At 43.0% G+C, this 20,760-nt stretch overlaps 9 protein-coding genes across 9 annotated transcripts; 5 read left to right on the forward strand and 4 right to left on the reverse strand.

Moving 5' to 3' along the window:
• Positions 1–498: 498 nt before the first annotated feature.
• On the forward strand, positions 499–4,935 carry PUMCH_001311 (uncharacterized protein; the record flags this gene model as incomplete). Its single annotated transcript, XM_063020369.1, has 1 exon — positions 499–4,935. The coding sequence occupies one exon, from the start codon at positions 499–501 to the stop codon at positions 4,933–4,935; it is 4,437 nt and encodes a 1,478-aa protein (XP_062876439.1).
• Positions 4,936–5,164: 229 nt separating this feature from the next.
• Positions 5,165–5,794, reverse strand: PUMCH_001312 (uncharacterized protein; the record flags this gene model as incomplete). The annotated part of the gene is made up of 1 exon (XM_063020370.1): positions 5,165–5,794. The coding sequence occupies one exon, from the start codon at positions 5,792–5,794 to the stop codon at positions 5,165–5,167; it is 630 nt and encodes a 209-aa protein (XP_062876440.1).
• A 3,129-nt stretch (positions 5,795–8,923) lies between these two features.
• On the forward strand, positions 8,924–9,595 carry PUMCH_001313 (uncharacterized protein; the record flags this gene model as incomplete). Its single annotated transcript, XM_063020371.1, has 1 exon — positions 8,924–9,595. The coding sequence occupies one exon, from the start codon at positions 8,924–8,926 to the stop codon at positions 9,593–9,595; it is 672 nt and encodes a 223-aa protein (XP_062876441.1).
• Positions 9,596–10,680: 1,085 nt separating this feature from the next.
• On the forward strand, positions 10,681–11,595 carry PUMCH_001314 (uncharacterized protein; the record flags this gene model as incomplete). Its single annotated transcript, XM_063020372.1, has 1 exon — positions 10,681–11,595. The coding sequence occupies one exon, from the start codon at positions 10,681–10,683 to the stop codon at positions 11,593–11,595; it is 915 nt and encodes a 304-aa protein (XP_062876442.1).
• Positions 11,596–11,746: 151 nt separating this feature from the next.
• PUMCH_001315 (uncharacterized protein) lies at positions 11,747–12,271 on the reverse strand (the record flags this gene model as incomplete). Its single annotated transcript, XM_063020373.1, has 1 exon — positions 11,747–12,271. The coding sequence occupies one exon, from the start codon at positions 12,269–12,271 to the stop codon at positions 11,747–11,749; it is 525 nt and encodes a 174-aa protein (XP_062876443.1).
• A 323-nt stretch (positions 12,272–12,594) lies between these two features.
• PUMCH_001316 (uncharacterized protein) lies at positions 12,595–13,461 on the reverse strand (the record flags this gene model as incomplete). Its single annotated transcript, XM_063020374.1, has 1 exon — positions 12,595–13,461. The coding sequence occupies one exon, from the start codon at positions 13,459–13,461 to the stop codon at positions 12,595–12,597; it is 867 nt and encodes a 288-aa protein (XP_062876444.1).
• Positions 13,462–13,796: 335 nt separating this feature from the next.
• On the forward strand, positions 13,797–15,935 carry PUMCH_001317 (uncharacterized protein; the record flags this gene model as incomplete). The annotated part of the gene is made up of 1 exon (XM_063020375.1): positions 13,797–15,935. One exon carries the CDS (start codon positions 13,797–13,799, stop codon positions 15,933–15,935), a length of 2,139 nt encoding a protein of 712 aa, XP_062876445.1.
• A 449-nt stretch (positions 15,936–16,384) lies between these two features.
• On the forward strand, positions 16,385–18,184 carry PUMCH_001318 (uncharacterized protein; the record flags this gene model as incomplete). The annotated part of the gene is made up of 1 exon (XM_063020376.1): positions 16,385–18,184. The coding sequence occupies one exon, from the start codon at positions 16,385–16,387 to the stop codon at positions 18,182–18,184; it is 1,800 nt and encodes a 599-aa protein (XP_062876446.1).
• Positions 18,185–18,299: 115 nt separating this feature from the next.
• Positions 18,300–18,995, reverse strand: PUMCH_001319 (uncharacterized protein; the record flags this gene model as incomplete). Its single annotated transcript, XM_063020377.1, has 1 exon — positions 18,300–18,995. One exon carries the CDS (start codon positions 18,993–18,995, stop codon positions 18,300–18,302), a length of 696 nt encoding a protein of 231 aa, XP_062876447.1.
• Positions 18,996–20,760: the final 1,765 nt, after the last annotated feature.

Genomic DNA, 20,760 nt, shown 5'->3' on the forward strand with positions numbered 1-20,760 from the left:
CTCATAGAGCATTACGGCTAGAATTCCGAACTAAGAATATCAAGATAGACACATCAACTGAGAAGCTCTGGATAACGACGCAGACGAGTCTTAGACGGCTCGTCTACGAGCCGTAGACGAGCGCCTCGCTTAGCCGAGCTCGTCTAGTAAGGGATCTCGGAATATAAAAAGGGCTAGCTATTGTCGATTAAAGAAGTAACTAATACAGATTTTCTAACTAAAGTAATAACTGAGTAAACAGGTCATTCAGACATGAAAGATCGCCCTAACATCGGGTATCTGCCGAATAAGGTAATAGAATTATCAGATCGTAACCGAGAAGGGCTACGATACTAATTGGTTTTAATTGTGAACTGTATACTCTTAAGGTCTTCCTTAATATTTTTGATCAACTAACTGAGCTGCCTGCCCGGCTTATGTAAATAGTAGACGTTTTATGATCAACCTTCCTATTGTTTAACGTTTTATGATCTACCGACTGGCTCAATTCTAATTAGGATGTTCTCCGTAAATCCTCGAACGATCATAACCTCGAGGCATTTCGACACTTCTACGGATGACACATTAGACAAATTTGCAGCCATTATCAGAATGATTCATGCAGGATGCAAGGCGCTGATAAGTATCAACGTGAGTCATTCCGGTACTTTAAGCGACAGCACTTTGTCACGTGGCCAGAGATTTATATTAAATTTCCAAAGTAGTTTCTACACTTTTTCAACTAGATCTACCCACACATTCTCAATTGTCATCATGCTAGATTTCTGGTTGCAGTATCTAGACAATCCAACATTGTCGGTCTTACCTCATGACTTCTTGAAGCCTTTGAACAGCGAGTCTGTAGAGGCCACTAAGACGTTTACCATTCCCAATGCCAATGATTTTGTTTCTGGGTTGGCAGTTTTCGCTGCCTTGGTGTATAGACTCACAGGAGATGAAGATGTGTTGATAGCCACCGACTTGCAAAGTGGCGGTGAGCCATTCATTGTCAGACTTGCTATGGATAACGCTTTGACTTTCAGTCAATTGAGAGAGAAGGTGGAGAAGGAGTACCAGAATAACCAAAAGCACGTCGAGTACCATAACTTGAACGATATTGCTTCCGCAATCAAAGACAAAAAGCAGCTCGAGACACAGCCGCCATTATTCAAGGTGTCGTTTCAGCACTCAAGAGAGTCGCAGAAATTGGAGACCTCTGTTGAGGGCTCTGTGAGAGATTTGGCTGTCTTCTTCAACACCAAAACAAGCCAGGTTCACATTTACTACAACTCTTTGCTTTACCGTGGTGAACGTCTCGATGTGTTTGCAGAACAGTTCTCGCAATTCTACACAGCAGTGGATGCCGAGCCCACTATTCCAATTACCAATGTATCTCTACTCACGGATGCTCAAAGTGCTCACTTGCCTGACCCAACCTTGGATTTGGACTGGGCTGGCTATAGAGGTGCTATCCAGGACCTCTTTATGGAAAATGCATTGCAATTCCCAGAAAGAGACTGCGTGGTTGAAACCAAGTCTTTCATGGACCCATCATCCAAAACCAGAACCTTCTCATATCAGCAAATCAATCGTGCTTCCAACATTGTGGGTAACTACTTGAAGGAGAACGGCATCAAGAAAGGTGACATTGTCATGATCTACGCTTACAGAGGTGTGGACCTTGTGGTCGCAGTCATGGGTGTCTTGAAGGCTGGCGCTACCTTCTCTGTTATTGACCCTGCCTATCCTCCTGCAAGACAAATTGTTTACCTTACAGTGGCCAAGCCTCAAGGTTTAATTGGCTTGGAGAAGGCCGGTACCTTGGATCTGTTGGTGGAAGACTACATCCGCGACGAATTGAACATCATTGCTAAAATTCCACAATTGAAAATACAGGATGATGGCTCGCTTGTCGGTGGAAACTTGCCAGGCACATCCGGTGACTGTTTGTCAACTTACGAATCATTCAAAGATACCCCAACGGGTGTCGTGGTTGGCCCTGATAACAACCCAACGTTGTCTTTCACTTCGGGCTCAGAAGGTCTTCCTAAAGGTGTGTTAGGAAGACATTTCTCCCTTGCATACTACTTCCCCTGGATGGCCAAGAGATTTGGCTTGTCTTCCGAGGACAGATTCACAATGTTGTCCGGTATTGCTCACGATCCTATTCAAAGAGATATCTTCACTCCGTTGTTTTTGGGTGCCAAGTTGTTGGTTCCAACCTCTGATGATATTGGAACCCCTGGAAAATTGGCTGAGTGGATGGCTGAGTATGGTGCCACCGTTACTCACTTGACACCCGCAATGGGTCAATTGTTGAGTGCTCAGGCAGTCACCCCCATCCCTTCATTACATCACTCCTTTTTTGTTGGTGACATCTTGACTAAGCGTGATTGTCTTCGCTTGCAAACCTTGGCCGAAAATGTCTTCATTGTCAACATGTACGGAACTACTGAAACCCAACGTGCCGTCTCATACTTTGAGATTGCAAGCAGGAGCTCCAACCCAAACTATCTCCGCAACATGAAGGATGTTATGCCAGCAGGAAGTGGTATGCACAACGTTCAATTGTTGGTGGTTAACAGAAATGACAGATCACAAACCTGTGGTGTCGGAGAAATTGGTGAGATCTATGTTAGAGCCGCTGGCTTGTCTGAGGGATACAGAGGATTGCCTGATTTGAATAAGGAGAAATTCATTACAAATTGGTATGTCGACCCCAAGATTTGGACCGAAAAAGATGCTCAACAGAAGAAGCCTGAAGAAGCAGCATGGAGAGAAGCAGCATGGTTTGGCCCAAGAGACCGTTTGTACAGAACTGGTGATTTGGGAAGATACATGCCAGATGGTAATGTGGAATGTTGCGGCCGTGCTGATGACCAGGTAAAGATCAGAGGATTCCGTATTGAATTGGGTGAGATCGATACTCATTTGTCTCAGCATCCCCTCGTGCGTGAAAATGTCACTCTCGTTAGAAGAGATAAGAATGAGGAGCCAACATTGATCTCTTACATTGTGCCTAAGGAATCGCCAGAACTCTTGGCATTGAAAGACGATGTTGAAGAGTCCTCTGACCCAATCATCGATGGGCTTGCATCGTACGGGCCTTTGATCAAAGACATCAAGAAGTACCTCAAGAGTAGATTGGCTCTGTATGCTATCCCAACCATCATCGTCCCCCTCAAAAGTCTTCCTCTCAACCCTAACGGTAAAGTCGACAAGCCTAAATTGCCATTCCCAGATACTGCGCAATTGGAGGCAGTAGCTAGATTGACAGCCACTTCAAAGGGTACTAATGTGGATGAACAAGCCTTCTCTGACTTGGAGGCCACAATTCGTGATTTGTGGTTTGAAGTTCTCCCAAACAGACCTGCCACAATTGCCCGTGACGACTCCTTCTTTGACTTGGGTGGACATTCTATTTTGGGAACTCGTATGATTTTTGAATTAAGAAAGAAATTGAATGTTGATATTCCTCTTGGAGCCATCTTCAAGAACCCAACCATTGAAACTTTTGCTCAGGAGGTTCAACACACTATCAAGGGTGATTTTGCTCAATTGGCAGATGGAAAATCTGATGCCGCTAAGCATGAGATAGACACTTCGGTTTCTTACTTTGACGACGCAAAGGCACTCAAGCAATCCGCTTTGCTCAAAAGCTATGAATCCTTGGAATCACTCGACTTCTCCAGCACTGTCAACGTTTTTGTGACAGGAGTTACAGGATTCTTGGGATCATTCATTGTTCGTGATCTTTTGACTGCCCGCACAGGTGGTAAATACAAGGTCTTTGCTCATGTTCGTGCATCTTCAAAAGAGGCTGGATTGGAAAGATTGCGCAAGGCAGGAAAAACTTATGGCGTTTGGGATGAGAAATGGACCGAACAGATTGAGATCGTCTTGGGCGACTTGTCTAAGCCACAATTTGGTTTGGATGACTCATCTTGGAAGTCTTTAGCTGACACTATTGATGTTATTATTCACAATGGTGCCTTAGTCCATTGGGTGTACCCATACTCTCAATTGAGAGATGCTAATGTTATCGGCACAATTAATGTCATGAACTTAGCTGGATCTGGTAAGCCAAAGTTCTTCTCCTTCGTCTCTTCAACTTCAACACTTGACACTGATTACTTCTTCAATTCTTCTGATGAGCTCACTTCTAGAGGTTTCGCAGGAATCTCTGAGGCTGATGACTTGATGGGTTCTTCGACCGGACTCGGAACTGGATATGGTCAGTCTAAATGGAGTGCAGAGTATCTCATCAGAGCAGCTGGTGAGAGGGGTTTGAAGGGCTGCATCACCAGACCAGGTTATGTCACAGGTTTCTCACAGTCTGGTGCCTCCAACACTGATGATTTCTTGTTGAGATTCTTGAAGGGATGTGCCGAACTTGGGTACTACCCTAACATTACAAACAACATCAACATGGTTCCAGTCGATCATGTTGCAAGAGTTGTTGTCGCAACAGCTTTGCACCCTCCTCAAGCTGATTATTTGTCAGTCGCTCATGTGACAGGCCACCCAAGAATCACATTCAACGAATTTGTCGGAACAATGAAGACTTATGGCTATGAAGTTTCCCAAATTGATTACCCTGAGTGGAGATCTGCTTTGGAACGCTTTGTCGTCGAGGACTCGAAGGACTCTGCTTTGTTCCCATTGTTACATTTTGTTTTGGATAATTTGCCTCAAGACACAAAAGCCCCAGAATTAGATGACCAGAATGCGGTCAAGGCCTTGAAGTCTGATGTCGCTCTCTCTGGCGAAGATGTTAGCGCGGGCAAGGGTGTAGTGGAGTCTGTCCTTAGCGTGTACATCAGCTATTTGGTGAAGATTGGATTTTTGCCTTCTCCAACTGGCAAGGGTGAGGACTTGGTTGACGTTGAGTTAAGTGAAGAGACTTTGGCCCTCATTACTTCTGGTGCTGGTGGACGTGGATCTGCTGCCAACTAAATAATTGCATGGTACGAACGATGAGAAATGATATAATTAATCAAGAAAACATATTGAAATTGTCTTGTACATTGAATCTGCCTAGATAATGCGTATACTTATTATATTGGGTGCGCGAAGTGAATGAATATGAGCATTGAACAGTCGAGGAGACTATAATAACAGCAGCCTTTGTCACTCAGATCTGTTCAAGCTATGTTGGGGTGAGTCTAATGTGACGAACGTTTCCCTAGTTCATGACAGATAAGGGGCGTGTGATCAAAACATCGATCATTCTCAAATCACTCTCTAAGTTGATTCGAGGTAAGTACAGTTTCAGGTCCAGCTCAAACATGTAGTCGTCTAGCATTTCCTCGTTCAAATTGGAAAGCATATTACGCGAGAGCACTGCGTAGTCTGGCGATGGAGGATGTTGCATAAACGTAGACGTTGGCAATACCTGATGGGCTGAATGAAAACTCGTTTCTTCTGATTGGGCTTCGGAAAACAAAGACATATTTATGCAATCGTAGTCAAACGCAGTTTCACCCAAGCAGGTTCCCGCAGGCAAGTCCAGTCTACTAAATTGTTTGGTGCCATCAATGGCATTGACAGGAGGCACGAGCGAATGAAAGTTATTTCGACAGTCTTGAGTGCAAGTGTTGACCCTGCGTTCAACAGAGGCAATCTGACTTTCTTGGCCATTGAGGATAGACAAATCGATATTTTGAGAAGATGAAAGGCATGCACTAACTTTTCGGGGTCTGACATCTTCGTTATCGGCTTCGCTCCATGAGCCAGAAAACATCTGCTCGATATCTTGGATGGAGGTTGCAAAGATCTCATGTTCAAGTTTCATGCGTTTATTGGACTTGAGCATTTTGGAAATTGACTGAAGCAAAGATAATAAACAGTTTCTGATGCATGCAAATTTGCGACCGAGTATAGAATATTCAAATCCAAGTTTGTAGTTGAACGTCGCTTGTTGAGATGAGCTGCTGTTGAGATGATCTCCTGACTTTTTTTTTCTTTTATCTGCGGCGATCAAACGTTATCAGATCAGCTGTGGCTGCAAATGGATGGGTGCGAATTTAGGCTACTGACCTCGAAGCGCACACTTTGTCTAAAGAAGTGAAGGGATGATGACTGGGTGGCAGTCAAAACAGAAAGAGACTAGTGTTGAACAATAGTTTCAACCTTATCAACACTATCAAAACAGCTTTTTTCTTTTTTTTTGCAGCCGATGCAAAAAAATTCTCGCTTCTGATACAGATAGGTTAATTGTGCACGAGGCGGCTCGCTTCCGGTTGCCGGCAAGGGAAATTAATTGCAGTGAGGCACTTGAAAAGCGCTTCTTCGAGATAATTGTTCTATTTTCAGAAGAAAAAAAAGTTTCTGGAATATCTGCGGATGTTATCAATACACAGAATTAGATGTGAACCGATAAAAGGAGCAAGTAAAAGCACCGTGTTTGAACAGGTGTGTTGTCGACTGTAATTATAAGGGCGTGAAGGAGAGTGTAGCTTGTACAAATAGGGGATCGCAAAATCCCAAGCTCCAAAAGATTAATAAAAAAAAGAAAAGAACAGAAAAGAGAAAAATTTTCGAAGCCGTGTCTAGCGATATTTCCCTTTAAGAACATTTCGGCTATTGGAAGATAACGGATTTATGGCGGCATTTGCTCAGAACAGCCGCGGGGATTCCTTGGGTTATCAGAGCCACTCTGGGGTATGTGATAGGGAGTGCGGGGCGGAGCGCCGTGCAGTTGGATGTTTAGCACCAGGGTGACGAGGAGGAAAAGAGAGATGGTGAAAGGAAAAAAGATTGTAAAATTAATTAAGTTCTTTAGAATTTTTTCGTTTATTGTTTCTGCGAATTTAGGACGTTTGTTCATCCGTTCTATGGCCAAAAGTGTGGTGAGATGTTGTGATTGTCGGAGCCACAGCTTCCGGCTGGAGCTGCGAGTTGCAGATCAGATAAGCATTGCACTGTGGTTGCGAAATAGTTTGACAAGATAACGAGGCAAACCCTTTTCTCTCCTTTCTTTGCAATTATTTTTGGAGAAGTTGACTCCGTTTGGAATACTAAGCACTCTATAAATTTTGCAATGCTCGAAATCTCATTTTGTCTCGACTAAGTGTAAATCTTTAGCGCCTTCTGGGTGGAGAATAACAATACTGATCCTGGAAAATGTTCTAGAATAATGAGCTCATTGTTTTGTAGTTTGGTCGCTTCGGTAATTAGCAAAATGCACCCGTCTCTTCTCTGTTAGACACGGCAATTCATTGCGACGCAAACTCTAATTTGCGCTTGCCTGGCCTCCCATCATGGAAGCTTATCAGGGTCCTTTACCCAAATTGAGCAAATAGCGCGACCAGAACGCTATCCACGAGATGAGATTGTAAGTAGTGTCCACGAGGTATGAAAAAACAACTCCATTGTTTTGAAAGATATTCTAAAACTTTTGTGATGTATCGAAGGGTTTTTTTTTCTTGATTCAACTATTTCATTGAAATTAGTTCGTAGGTATTTGATGCCATGAGTACCCAAGAATTGCGTCTGTTTGAGGTTGCAATGAAGCAAAACACTGGCAAAGTCAGGATATTCGGTCTGAAAGTCAATGTGACATGTGTGCCCAAAATCTTCCGTTATTCTAGATTTGATTTGTTTGAGTGTGCATACACCTTCATGCGGATGGAGATAAGCCAGTGTGCATGCCAGATTGCAGTAGGATTGTCTCCACATGGCTGGAGACATTGAGATATCGACTGAGCAACGATAGCCCGTGCGAGATATCGAAACACAAGTATCTGGATATCGTCACATTGCAGCTCTCATGTTCAGATGCTGAGGTGCTACAAACCCGGATGACAGACATTGCATGTCTTGCGGAATAAACAGGCGCGCAATCATACAACTATAGTACAGAAAACGCTTCTAATCAAAAAAGAATAAGGAAAAATGTAGGACTTTACCGAATAGCCAGAGCTTTGTTCTTCGAGATTTAGACTATCGGGTTTCTGCTTGTTGCCTATCTAGGGACGATCATCAGCGAGGGTGACGCCAAGGACCATTCCAATTCTCCAGAAACCGCCTAATTTGTTCCCGCCTTAAAACGGAATTCGAACACGAGATACTTTGCAAAAACTCAAAAATTGTCTGGTTTGACGTTGCGTAATAATTGTCATCTGATCATCCAGTGGTCAGTGGATAAAGTCCTACACAGCAAGTCGCACCCAATGCACTTAGAGGTTGACAAACCATCCCCTACAATTGCAACATCAACATCAACATCAACATCTTGACACAAAATCGTAACCGGACCAAATTTAGTGTTCCAGAGCGGTTCCAAAATCGCCCTTCTCCACTTCTTAATGCTTTCTAATTCGTCTCTGCAGAAAACGTCTTGAGCGTCGTGGGGCAGTACGGCACGCAACGGCATCATGCCGCAGATTGCCGTCATTTACCAGTCCCCGCCAGTAGGGACCCAGAAAAAAGTCGCGGTATTGCAGCTGCTTGATGCGGGAATCACGGCAAATTCGAGTTTCTGTAGAACTGAGGGAAATGACGGGCCGATGCGGCTGTAGATCACCACGGCACTGATGTCATTCATCACACTTTCCCCTGATCTATCCATTATTTTTCAGGCCGGTTTTATATATGTGCGTTTTTGCATCTTCTCCACGAAATTTTTGTTTCGCCGAACTGATTGATCTCAGTTGCACCTCAGTCACACTTGCGAGCGTAACTTGATACACTGCTTGCCTAATTCATATACTCTCGACTACCTCTCATCAAAGAGCGTTGCATAATCTTTTTCTCGATTTCTTGATAAATTTAGGTTTCAAATACTGCTACCTTTGTGAATATTCTTTGTTTGAACATCTTTCTCAAGGAACAGCGTAGCGTTGCGTATTTTACGGCTGGAGACTTTCTGCCCGAGAACTTCACAGCCAACCTTGGAGTCAAAACATCAATACAATTCAACATATCGCCTCAATAAACAAGAATGGCCACTCTCCCTCTGGAAGCCATTTTCGAAAGGTTTCTCGACACCTATGACAATAGCTCGTTCTGCAGATGTGCTAACCCTAGACCAATATCCCGCAGGAAGGCCTCAGAAGTAAGCACCGAATGTCTGCCTATGTTCACGCGGACAAATTGCATTCCAGACGATTCTCTTTATGTTTCCAAATCAATCAGAAGTAATTCTCACTCTTCAAATCAATTGTTCAAACCTGAGGATCACACTGCTCCAGCGTTAGACTCAACCGCAGAGCTTTTCGCTGATCCCGACGTAAATTTGAATGACATTACGGTTGTTTTTTGTGAGGAACCCGAGGATAAATTGTCTCGTAAATCATCCGTCAGCAATCTGCTTTGCCATCGTCGTTCGCTTTGCCGCAGACGCTCATCATTCTGTAGCACACTCATGCGGGCCATGTCTAATAACTCAGAGATCCCATTGGTGTCCGAGACACCAAAACCACAGCTGCCTTGTATTGAGAATGACTCAGAGAAGGTTATCAATTTTTATTCTTTTGCAGATGCTGTTGGTGGCGAGTTCGGCTTGGAATCTTTCAATATTCTCAAAGGAAGCGACGTGCTCCATGCTATCAGTGATACAGATGATGATGAAGAGGTAGAAGATGGAGTATCTTCTTTGAGACTCAACATATGATCTCGTCATGTCATCGAAGATGTTCGCTTCGAGTTGCTTTCACAGTGCCTTAATTTGAGTTTTGTAGCTTGAAATGAAAATTAAACTTAATTCGAAGATGGCAATAAACATAAAAGAAATAGCTCGATGGTGTCCAAGTGGACCACTTCAAACAGATCAAGAATATAAGTTTGTCTCTTTGAGTCTTTTTTTTGGAATTTTGCGATTCTGGATCAGTACTTTACAGAAGCGATGTTCCCGGCGGCTTTTTAAACGGCTTTCACATACCCGAAAGAGCGGCATTCTAACTTCATAACCATTTCAATAGAACTAGATGAGTTGAGTAGCTACAATAAAATCGAGTGGAAGAGAGCAATTGCCTCTTTCAATAGAAATAATTCTCGTCAATGTGACACGCATTCCAAGCCGAACCTCTGAGCAGGCTCGCCTAGTCTAGCCGTTACAGTGCATGCATATCGGCGGAAAGCATGTACATGAAGTGCGCCGTGTTGTTTTAAAATAGATCGGGGTTAGGTTGTTCTGAATCAGGCGTCGCTTGAAATACTTCAGAGTGTACCTGATAGGTCCAGAAGCCAACGGCCTCTCCCCAAAACAGAAAATATCGCAAACATCTGCAACCATGTTTTTTTGTGCCGACCCTAACCCACCCGGTGGTGCATACACCACGGAGACAATCGGTGCTCCTATGCTACGCATGAGGCGCATCAAGGGATAACTGGCCATATAGACATGATGGGTTCCTTTAGTAGGAGCATCACGGTACAAATCTAATTCCCGCTTTGATACTGTCTAAATAAAAAAAAAATACAAGAAATAAGGGCTACACACCTATCACTTTGCGCCGTTTGGTATGCAGGGTTTCCTCGTTAGTATTTTAGTTTCAACCTGCAACTGTCTATGACGGGTCAAAGCTGCTTGAAATTCTTCTTTTTATTTCATAACACCTCTTTCTTTGCAGCTGAATGTGGTGTTACTCATTTTTTGTTGATCTTGTTTGTTTTATCCCCACTAGGCTTTTATAGATTATTTCGGCCTCTTGCATTTACATACTCGGATTCGACCGGACCAATTATCTTGTACTTAAAATGGATTCAGCAACGACAAAAGATCAAGAACCCATATCTGAGAGAGGGATTTTGCCGCTGACTGAGCGCAACTCGAACGTCTCGATAAACTTACGCATCTTACTTTCCGCAAAAGAAGCAGGATGCCTAATTGGCCAAAACGGCACAGTTATTGACGGCATAAGAGAAGATACTGTAACCAAAGCCGGTATCAGCAAACTTAATCCGGGCTCACTAGAAAGAATTCTCACTATCAGTGGCCTTCTTGATAACGTAGCGGATGCACTCACTCGTTTCTGTAGATTGTTAGTTGAGTCACCTGCAAACAATCAATTTGTCCATGCATACTTTCCACTCAAAAGACTTCTGCAAGCTTCGATTAGTGTTGGAGACACTGCACTTTTGCGATTGATTATTCCAAATGCACAGATTGGTACCCTTATTGGTTCGAAAGGCGCTCGAATCAAAAAAATTCAAAGCGACCACCAAGTTCTGATGATCGCCTCAAACTCATTTCTTCCTGGTTCTAACGAAAGAACAGTTGAAATTCAAGGCTCAATTCACAATTTCTATGATGCTTTGCAAACGATTTTGCGGTGTTTGTTGGAGGACGTGTCCTCCGTGGGCACCATTTACTATGTTCCGCAGGAATCTTCGATATTATCTGAATCAGAGGGAAAGGGAATTTGCACTACAACAATATCAGCATCAAATCATATAGTCGGTGCTTTGATTGGAAAAAATGGAGCGAGGATTTCGGGTGTCCGGAAGGTAAGTGGTGCCTCAATCGCAGTTTCCGAGAACACCAGCGAAGACGAGCGAATCTTTACAATCAAAGGAGACTCTCGCGCTGTTGAGAAGGCACAGTCTTTGTTACTACAAAACGTCGAGAGGGAGTTGTTGAAGCGAAACATGCTCCCAAACGACGATGAATAATAGGATGTGGCGAAACAGGTTCCCTTATTTGGAATCGGATTCGCCTTCCCTGGGTGTACCAAAATTTCTTCCCTAATGCTTTACACGGCGTTTTTGTCATGTATTTTAATTGTTGAATAGAGTAAGTCATCTCTGAACTAACAGTAGAATATTACCATTTACAAGATGTCGCGATTGCTTGTGCCAAAAGTTCCAAGTACTTTTTATCCTCTTCGTCAAATCCATTCTTTGCCAAGCAGTCAATATCGAGAACACCCATAACTTTACCATCAACAACGACTGGAACTACTATTTCACTTTGAGTCTCGCCATCGCAAGCTATGTGCCCCGGGAATTCGTCTACATTCGGGACAAGCTGAGTTTCTTTGGTAGATGCAGCCGTTCCGCATACGCCCTTTCCAAAAGCGATGGTTTGGCAAGCCACTTTACCTTGAAATGGCCCCAAAACAAGCTGACTCACATGAGAGGGATCAAGTACATAGAACCCTGCCCAGTTGACTGGAATCTTCAAGTCATGATATGCGTGCCATACTAGAGATGAGGCGTTCGCCAAATTAGCAACCCAGTTATCTGTCTCTGCACTTAAAGCCGAGTAATAATCTAGCACAGTCTGTAGAACTTCACTTTTTTGGTCAGATGTGAAAGAAGTATACTCGGCGTGGTGTTTCTCTCCCATTTTGTGTGAAAACGATTTTAGTATTGGGCTTGAGAGAGGAGGGGAAATTGAAATAAAACAAAATTTGAAAATCACCAAAGTATATAGAAGATATCGAAGAACCGAGTTCAAATTATTATGTTTTCATCGTTAATGAAGCGTAAAATATACGGAGTTCCGCCTCAAGCTTCTTTTAAGCTTTTTTGAAACCTGGGCTTTTACCGTGAGAAACAAAGCTACAATATTTCCAGAGAATTGTCAGCATGGTTGAACAAAAATGAAAAACTCCATGATGCTGGTGCATTGCTAAAGCGGCGTCAATAAGATTTCAAGCCTCTTCGGCGTTAGACAGGTAGAACTGGAATTGATGACTGGCAAATGGAAGAGTCACTGCCCACGGCACATTCCAAGAGGCCCCGGGCCAAAACTCGCAGAAACAGCGCCGTATCATGCCATTCGCCTTGGGTTTCTAAACCTTTATCATCATCTACACGAACTTTAATCCGTCTTCCTGGCGGGACTTGAAAAAAATATGGATAAAGAAAGGGTTGGACAAATTGGCCCTCGACAGCGTTGCATGTTATGGAGCCCGTGAAACCTGCGGCTCCACCTAAATTCAAACCAAAACTGAGGGAGGCAATCACTGTGTTTTCAGCATCCATCAGAATCACATCGATCGGAGAAGCGAACGTGCTTTCCGCATACACACTGACATCTAACTGGGAAGTCACATAGCCAGATCCCCCGTGGGCGGTACTCAAACACCTAGCAAGAGCTATTTTATCACCGGCTTTGGGTGCGATATCCGATGTCTTCTCTTTGAATTTGTGCAACATCCATTCCTTTAACTCTCTATCGAAATAAATAAGGGTCTCTCTATTGGAAGTTATGAAGTAATTAGAGATGTTGGAGAGTCGCTTTTGAAGTTTGGGGTTAAGAAAATCCGTGATAGACTCAATCACGATTTTAGTTTTACTGGTTTGTGGGACAGGATCCGTGATTGTCACTTTCAATTCGTTTGACCGAACAGACCTGGCGGAGCTTCTGGTATTGAGGCTACGCCTGTATATCTCAGGAAATTTATCAAGGTAAAGATCCGATTTGGTGGCAAAAATCTCATCTTGGAGCTCCTTATATTGACTGTTTTCTGCTGTCACGATGCCTGTTAGGAGCGTGAGTACAGTTAGAGAGGCTGGAATCGGGAACCGCATGGGCCAAGGCGAGATTCTTAACTTTGAAGTATTAATCTTCAGCTTTGAGATTGAAGAAAGTGTATGCGATTTTATATTTTCCGAATAAATGCATAAAATCCCGGATCTTGTTTAAGTAATGCTGTCTCAACAGAACATACATAGCTCGGAAATGAAGACTTCAACGGGTTCACCAGATGTGAATATATTGCCATTTGTCATTCTTGGAATTGAACTCTAAAATAATGAATTCATTGAATTTCGAATTTCTATATTAGTGGCTTTTGAATCCCGGTTCAAATTTAGATTCAGATCATCTCTGCACCTAACCCTGTCAATCAACGGCATGCTTTTAGATGAATGAAGAAGAGGATCCACGATACAAGAATTACAGAGACTTTTTGGAATTCCGTGCAATCGACAGATTTCGCTATCGTCCAGTAGTCGAGCTTCCAATTCCCGAGGTTAATCTTTTCCTCGAAGCCTATGGATTTAGTCGAATCTCAGAATCGACTATTGATGCATTCCAGACCAGCCTCATTGATCAGCACCAGGAGTCAATAAGTGCCTACCCTCCAAACTCTTTGCAGCGCTACCACCGTAGTTACAGAGACCGGAACCGTTCCTATATCCAGTGGGTCTTTGCACAGACGAAGCTATGGGCGCACACTATAGTAGACGCTGAACCGGAAAGAGTCGATATCTATCCTCGAATTTTCGAGCATTTATCAGAACTTGGCGACTGGGAACAGAAGGATGATGCATTAAATGAGAAATTGGCTTTGGAGGCTGCAAGCTTGAAGTATTCAGACTCTGAGGTTCTCTGTGCTTCCAAGTTGTTCGGCAATGGCACTCCTTGCAAATTGACGCAAAACAGTCCAGCTGACAAATTTCATGATTCGATTGAGCTAGACTTCATTGGACGACTGGTATTAGAGGGAATGGAAGAGTCTTGTCTGTACAAAAATAATTTGTCCACAATAGTCACTAGCGCGTCTGGAGCGAAAATGTTGGTAATTGGCAACTTTTGCTCTCTCAAGCTCTTTCAATTCGATCCTTTGACGTTTTTGCCTTCCAAAGAACCTGTTTTGAAGTTGAACCTTGAACCTCGGGTCACAACAAGAGATGATTTTCTCGGTCTGACTTGGCCTAATACACCACACACGTTGAATTACTTGAAAACATATCCCGACTGGTTTGGCGATGAGATTCTTGCAGTTTGCGCTGATAACGGAAAGGTGTTTGTTTGGCGTTCAGAAGTATTGTTTGAACATGTGCAGAAGAAGCATCACGTACCAAAAACATCAATGTATAACCTTAAGCCTTCATTCCGGCTCGAAGTGCCAGGATCTGCTTGGGGAGTTGACTTTGCCAAATCGGCCGCCACTGATGGCACTTCTACCTATGTTGCAGCTGTCTCATTCAACAAAAGAAGTGTTCAGTTGTTCTCCTATAACGAGTCGAGAGACAAATTTAATTTGATAAGTTCTGAATTGTTTCCTCATAATGTGCCTGAGATATCAATTCTTGAATACACAGTGGAGGATGGGTTACATAAAGCAATATGCTGCATGGCGTGTATTTCGAAAGAAGTTAGAATTCATGAGTTCACGTGGAAACTTAAAGCTTGCTCACTTGAAAACACTATATGTTATACCTCTGTCACTTCTGAGCCGTTGTTTGCTGGCCGACAAGAGTTTGATGTGTGGACTGCTAAGCCAATTGAAAAGAAATACTTTAGAAAAGTGCTTTCGTTTGCAGCCTTAAATGGTGATTTTCATCGAGATGAAGATCTATTTTCAGGAATTATACTCCAGGAATCAGTTCTTTTGCAGAATTACACACTCAATCCAAAAGACAAATCCTCTTACGGATTGGCTGCAGAATGGCAGTGCATGAAAGCTTCCACAGTGAAATACCCACAGTGTTATGAACCGTCAGAAGAAATCGAGGACATGTTGCTTGACTGGCAGTACAATAGCCTTGCTCAAGCATATGAACAAGAATTCTTAGGAATCAAGTCTTCTACTCAAACAATGCTTGCCAACATAATCGTGGCTGTAACAAGTGAGTGCAATTTGGCGCTCTATCAAGCTAATACTTTGCGTCGCTGTGCATATACTGATGAGATTTTTAAACTTGTGCCGGTCATGTCAGACGATCATAGCTATTGCAATCGAATACTGATCAGTCTTGTCATCCCAGAACTCTCATGTTTTATCGCTGCAACCCAACTGGGTCTAGTAACAATCATGCGCTTGTGTCAATACAGAGGAGTGTTTGCCATGAGGCAAGAACACATATTTCCCAATTTCGAACTGATCATCGATCTATCGAGCACTGGCGTACCCTTGTGTGGCATGACAGCACGCAAGATTTCCGCTATAGAAACAGCTCCTCTGTATATTCTTCACTTAACGTACTTGAATGGTATGGTGCTCACATATCGTTTGCTGGACAAACTGGAGCCACATATCCCGGAAATTTTTGAATAGTACGAGCAGATCCAAATCGGAGAAGTCTTTATTTCTTTATTAGATCCAGGTTTTACTGAAGGACCTCAAAAGTGAAGGTCAAATACCCGAACCCTTTTCTTCCCATTGATAGTCACACCAGATGCGATTAACTCAACAATTTTTCCGTTATCTTTTCAATTTCATTATCCTAGAATAGCTTTTGACCTACAATCAAAAAGTTAGATTGCCATCTACACAAACACAACTTAACTTCATAACTGCACAAGAGCACTGATAAATTTAAAGTTTAAACAATGAATCCTTAAAAGTAATTCCTCAGATTATGCTACTTTAAAATTATTGAACCGCATTTCATTTTCCGTATCACGTCTCGCGTCAACCATTGCAACCCCCACGACTGTACACAACGCTACACTAATAAACAAACTGTCAATACATATCAGTCTCTCACAACCACACCATCCGCCATGGATATTCTCAATCTCGGTGATGTGGGTCGGCGTACCCATATCCGCCCTAAAGAGAATCTAGCCAAAGACGAATACGGCATGGAAGATTTAGAAGACTTCTTTAAAGAAACCACAGGAATCTACGGAAGCGATGCTGATTCCTCAGAAAACGAAAGTGTGCACCAAAAGAAAAGATCATCAAGCCCTCGGAAAACCTTAGGAGCAAAAAGACGAAACAACGTTCCACGTAAAACACCTCTTATATCGTCGAAACTGTCAATGATTCCTTTGGAATACTCGTCAAAGTTAGCGATCGAGGAGGAGCAAAACCTGTCAATGCGGTCTTTGCTGATCACGAAGAAGTCAGATTTCTCTATATCAACGGATCACCTGGTGGTTGAGTCCTCTTTAAGGAGCGCTAGTGTTTCCACCGTTTCTGGAGATACACAGATAGACGATTTTGAGGGTGCACCACAGTATGATGAAGATGAACCTGCTTATGATGAATCTGATGCAAATCCTGAGCTGCCAGGCTCGCCCATACCAATAGATCCAAGCGCTTTGTTTAGCACTAGCGCTGATGCCCTGGTCTCCTCTCATCTCGATCATGGTCTACAAACTCCCTCAGCCGACCAATCTATGGTTGAAAGTCCTTTAGGAGAAACATTCGAAGCGCAGGTAGAGGATGAATCTGAGGATGAAAGAGAGAATAGCGACAGCAACGCTGATGCCCCGAAAGACCAAGCATCAATTGCGAGTGGAAAAGATCAAAGTGACGTCAGCAACGCGGAAGAAAGCGAATACGCCAATCTTCCGAGCTTTTCCAACGACATGCCTGACTTGGATGATGACATTCCTCCGGAGTCACAGAGTCCAAAGGGCTCTGGGTTTTCTAGTGATGATAGCTACGGTGATCAGAGCTTTAATCCAACACAACTGCAACTGCAACTGCAAGACACCGCCTCGCAGATGACAAGCACACAAGATGAAACTTCACAGGAATCTGTTAAAAGGCCTGCTGGTCGCGGTCGTCCAAAGAAAAGTCAATCTATTTCTGAAGTCATTCTCCATCCTTCTCTACCGTCACCGCCTCCAGAGGGACTTCGTCGATCCAACAGAAAACGAATCAAACCATTGGCGTATTGGCGTAATGAGCGTGTTATTTACGCACGAACTAATGAAGGCGATGTCGACCCAGATAGTACGCTTGTCATGGACGTAAACAATATTCCTCTTAGAGAAATTCAGGAAGTGATCACTTTCCCTGAGCAGATCAAATCAAAGCGGCCAAAGAAAAAGAAGCATCCAGGTCTGAAAGATTCTCTGGAGGTGTCAAGAAAAAACGTTACAAATTTGGACGACTTGTTCGTGGAGCCGGACTCCAAACAAGACGGAACAAAATGGTATGAACAGAAAGTTTTGAGAGTTAGTGTATTCGACAGCGAAGAGTCCCTTGTTGAAAAGTTGGTGGCATGTTCACCCCAGGGCATTGAGTTCAAAGAAGAGAATTCATCAAAGGACGGTTTTTACAAGTTCGGGACTATATTTCACGAGGCAGGAGAAGTCATGGCAGCAGCATACCTTGATTTGCCTGTAGATGGAGTCAAAAACCTCCATTCTTCTCAAAATTCACTATTCTATTTCAATGTTATCGTTGGAGAAGTGGAAGTACAGCTCAACGAAGACAAATTTACTGTTTTGGCTGGAACGACTTTCAAGGTGCCCCATAATAACACTTACGCTATAAAGAACACAACTGATATGCCAGCAAGACTATTTGTTGTTCAATGCAATGCAGCCGAGGACAAACAGGTTTGATCCATAACATGCATGCTAAACATCTATCAAATGTCGAATTACATAGAGGTCGAAGAACCGAGATCTATTCGGGAAATAATATACAAATACATCGATGCAAGTTGATAAAAGGTACCTAAAGGCTGTTGATCTCACCAGACTCCACATCGTAGCATGCAATCATGCCAACCTTGAACTCTGCGGCGGCAACACCGAACAGCTTCAAAATTAATGCCTGGGTGACATCCAAAGTGTCGCCCTTAGCGCAGACGACAAATGGCTCATTAAGGAAAATCTTACCAGCCTTAATCTTAGTGGGGATCTTGAACTTGTTTCTCAAGGTCTCTTCCATAGAGTGAGACATAGGAACATCGTCCTCAGTAGGGATTTGGCCACCTCTTGAGTAGACAATTCCCTCAGGGATGGTGAAATCAAGAGGAGCCTTGGTCTTGGCTCTACAGTAGTCTGCCTTTGTGTAAGCATTGAAGTAGGCGGAAACAGTCTCAGGGGTCTCGTTGGTGAACAATAGACCAGAGACACCAGTACAGAGCTTAGCAAGCTTGTGGGAGTTCTCCTTGTACTCTTCAGCTGGGGTATCACCCAAAGCCTTCTCCAAGACTCTTCTCTTACCAAGCAACAACTTAGAGCCAGTCCAGTCTTGACGGATGTCTTGCAAGACTGGGGTTCTAACGTCATCCAACTTCAAGACCCAAACGTATTTGAACAGGTCAAGGGCCTCACGGACCTCGTCGAAAATACGGACTTTATTTTCTCTCCCTTTTTTGTCGGTCTGAGCCAACGTCACGAGCTTCGAACGCTTAGATCTGGGCATTGTGGTGGATGATGCTTGAGATGAGCGATGCCTGAAAAATAAGCGGAGCCATCGCGACTAGGTGCAAGCCCAGGAGATGAGATGGGGGTGGAGAGCGAAATACAGGGAGACCTGAGACTCAATTTTTTTTCCAATTAATTAATTTGGTCTTGCGATTTTCAATTGTTTTGTCGTTTTGATTTTCCTTTTTTAATTTACGAGGCTCAGGATGAGATGAAGTTGAATCCAATTAGAGGTGATCAGACAGACAGAAGTCTTCTTGTGGAAATAAATAAATGGTAATTCTATGAATGGTATTTTAAGACCAGTTACTTGGTCCGATCGGACCTCTACTATCAAATCTGAAGTGTGAGGCAATGTAAAGTCAAACCATATAGATTCTGATATCGTCAAAACACAAGTTTGAGAAAACATTTAACTAGATAAGAATTTGCCAGAAACTTATCAATTGATTTTATTAGCTTGCAGAGGTTTCAATCGCTAATCACAAACGTACATGGCCATGGCCTACTATGAACTTGGCGTTTGAGGGAAGGGTCATCTACCATTCAAGACAAAACTATCTTGGTACATTCTTTTGAGAAGCATAGAAGTATAAATTCTGTAAATCCTACTGAAATGAAAAGTTATATTGAAATTGGACACTGAAGCACTGTTTCCAGCTCCAAAGCCAGGAGCTCCAGAAGGTATATGACAAGTCTCCCTGTCTTCGCCTTGTATGACAATCCGATCGATGATGTGCTGAAGCATCACTGTGGAAGTACCTCCCTCCATAATTCTCTACTATCAATCACAACAGGCTCTTTTCAATTTTTTATTTCTATGCATGATATGTATACAACTGGAATCGTCTCCTCTCATCGAATATTTTAGGCGAATACCTAATCAACCATAAGTAATACACGCCTACCAGTCGCCAGGGACCAAAGGCTCGTTAGGATATGGCAAGTTTCTGTCGAACTTGGTTCCACCAGGTCTGGAAGGTGGAATGTATGGGTCAGGGTGTGCCAACTCGGCCAACTTAGCGCGAGCTTGGGAGTAGACAAGTTCCAACTCCTTTGGATCCAGGATATGCTTGTTGGCCTCGAATTGCGATCTGATCAAGATTGTTTCTTGTCTGTATATGTCGAATTTGAGGGACGAGTCAAAAGCAGTTCTCAAGGCCTTTCTGAACAAGGAGGCCACTCTTTTGCTGTTTGCCTCGGTGAATGGAAGGATTTGGCCGGACATCTCTGCTAATTAGAGGGACAGAATGTGATTGTCGTTGGATCTGTTACTGATAAGTCGTTTTTCATTGGTTGAGGGTGTGTGTGGAGACCGCCGGAGGCACGGGTGTCGGCGCAAATGCAAGGTTGAAGTGATTTAATTCAAGATAAGAGTATAGGTCAATCTGTGAAGATTTTCATAATATTTTTGGGCTCAAATTTCTATTATTGAATTTTGTTCAATCAAATCTAATTGTAAGTTTCGGATGTTTTGCAGTTACTTCAGGCTTCTATGGGTATACAATGTAGTGAGTGAACAAACAATAAAATCAGGGAAAGTCAGAAATTCTAGTTGTTTACTTCTTTTGGGATGAAGTAGTCTTTTTTTGACTTGCTCAATACCTAGATGAGTAATGGTACCGGTAGATCTCGAACACAAACACAGCTCGAAGTAAAGCCGTTTCTCTATACCAATTCTTTGACTGAAAAAAACTAGATTCAAAATTCTAGATTAATTTGTATATGTCATTTCAGTTATTGGAGCATCAACCTCCAACAGC

This window comes from Australozyma saopauloensis, chromosome 2 (assembly GCF_035610405.1).
Source record: "Australozyma saopauloensis chromosome 2, complete sequence".
NCBI classification, from domain to species: domain Eukaryota; kingdom Fungi; phylum Ascomycota; class Pichiomycetes; order Serinales; family Metschnikowiaceae; genus Australozyma; species Australozyma saopauloensis.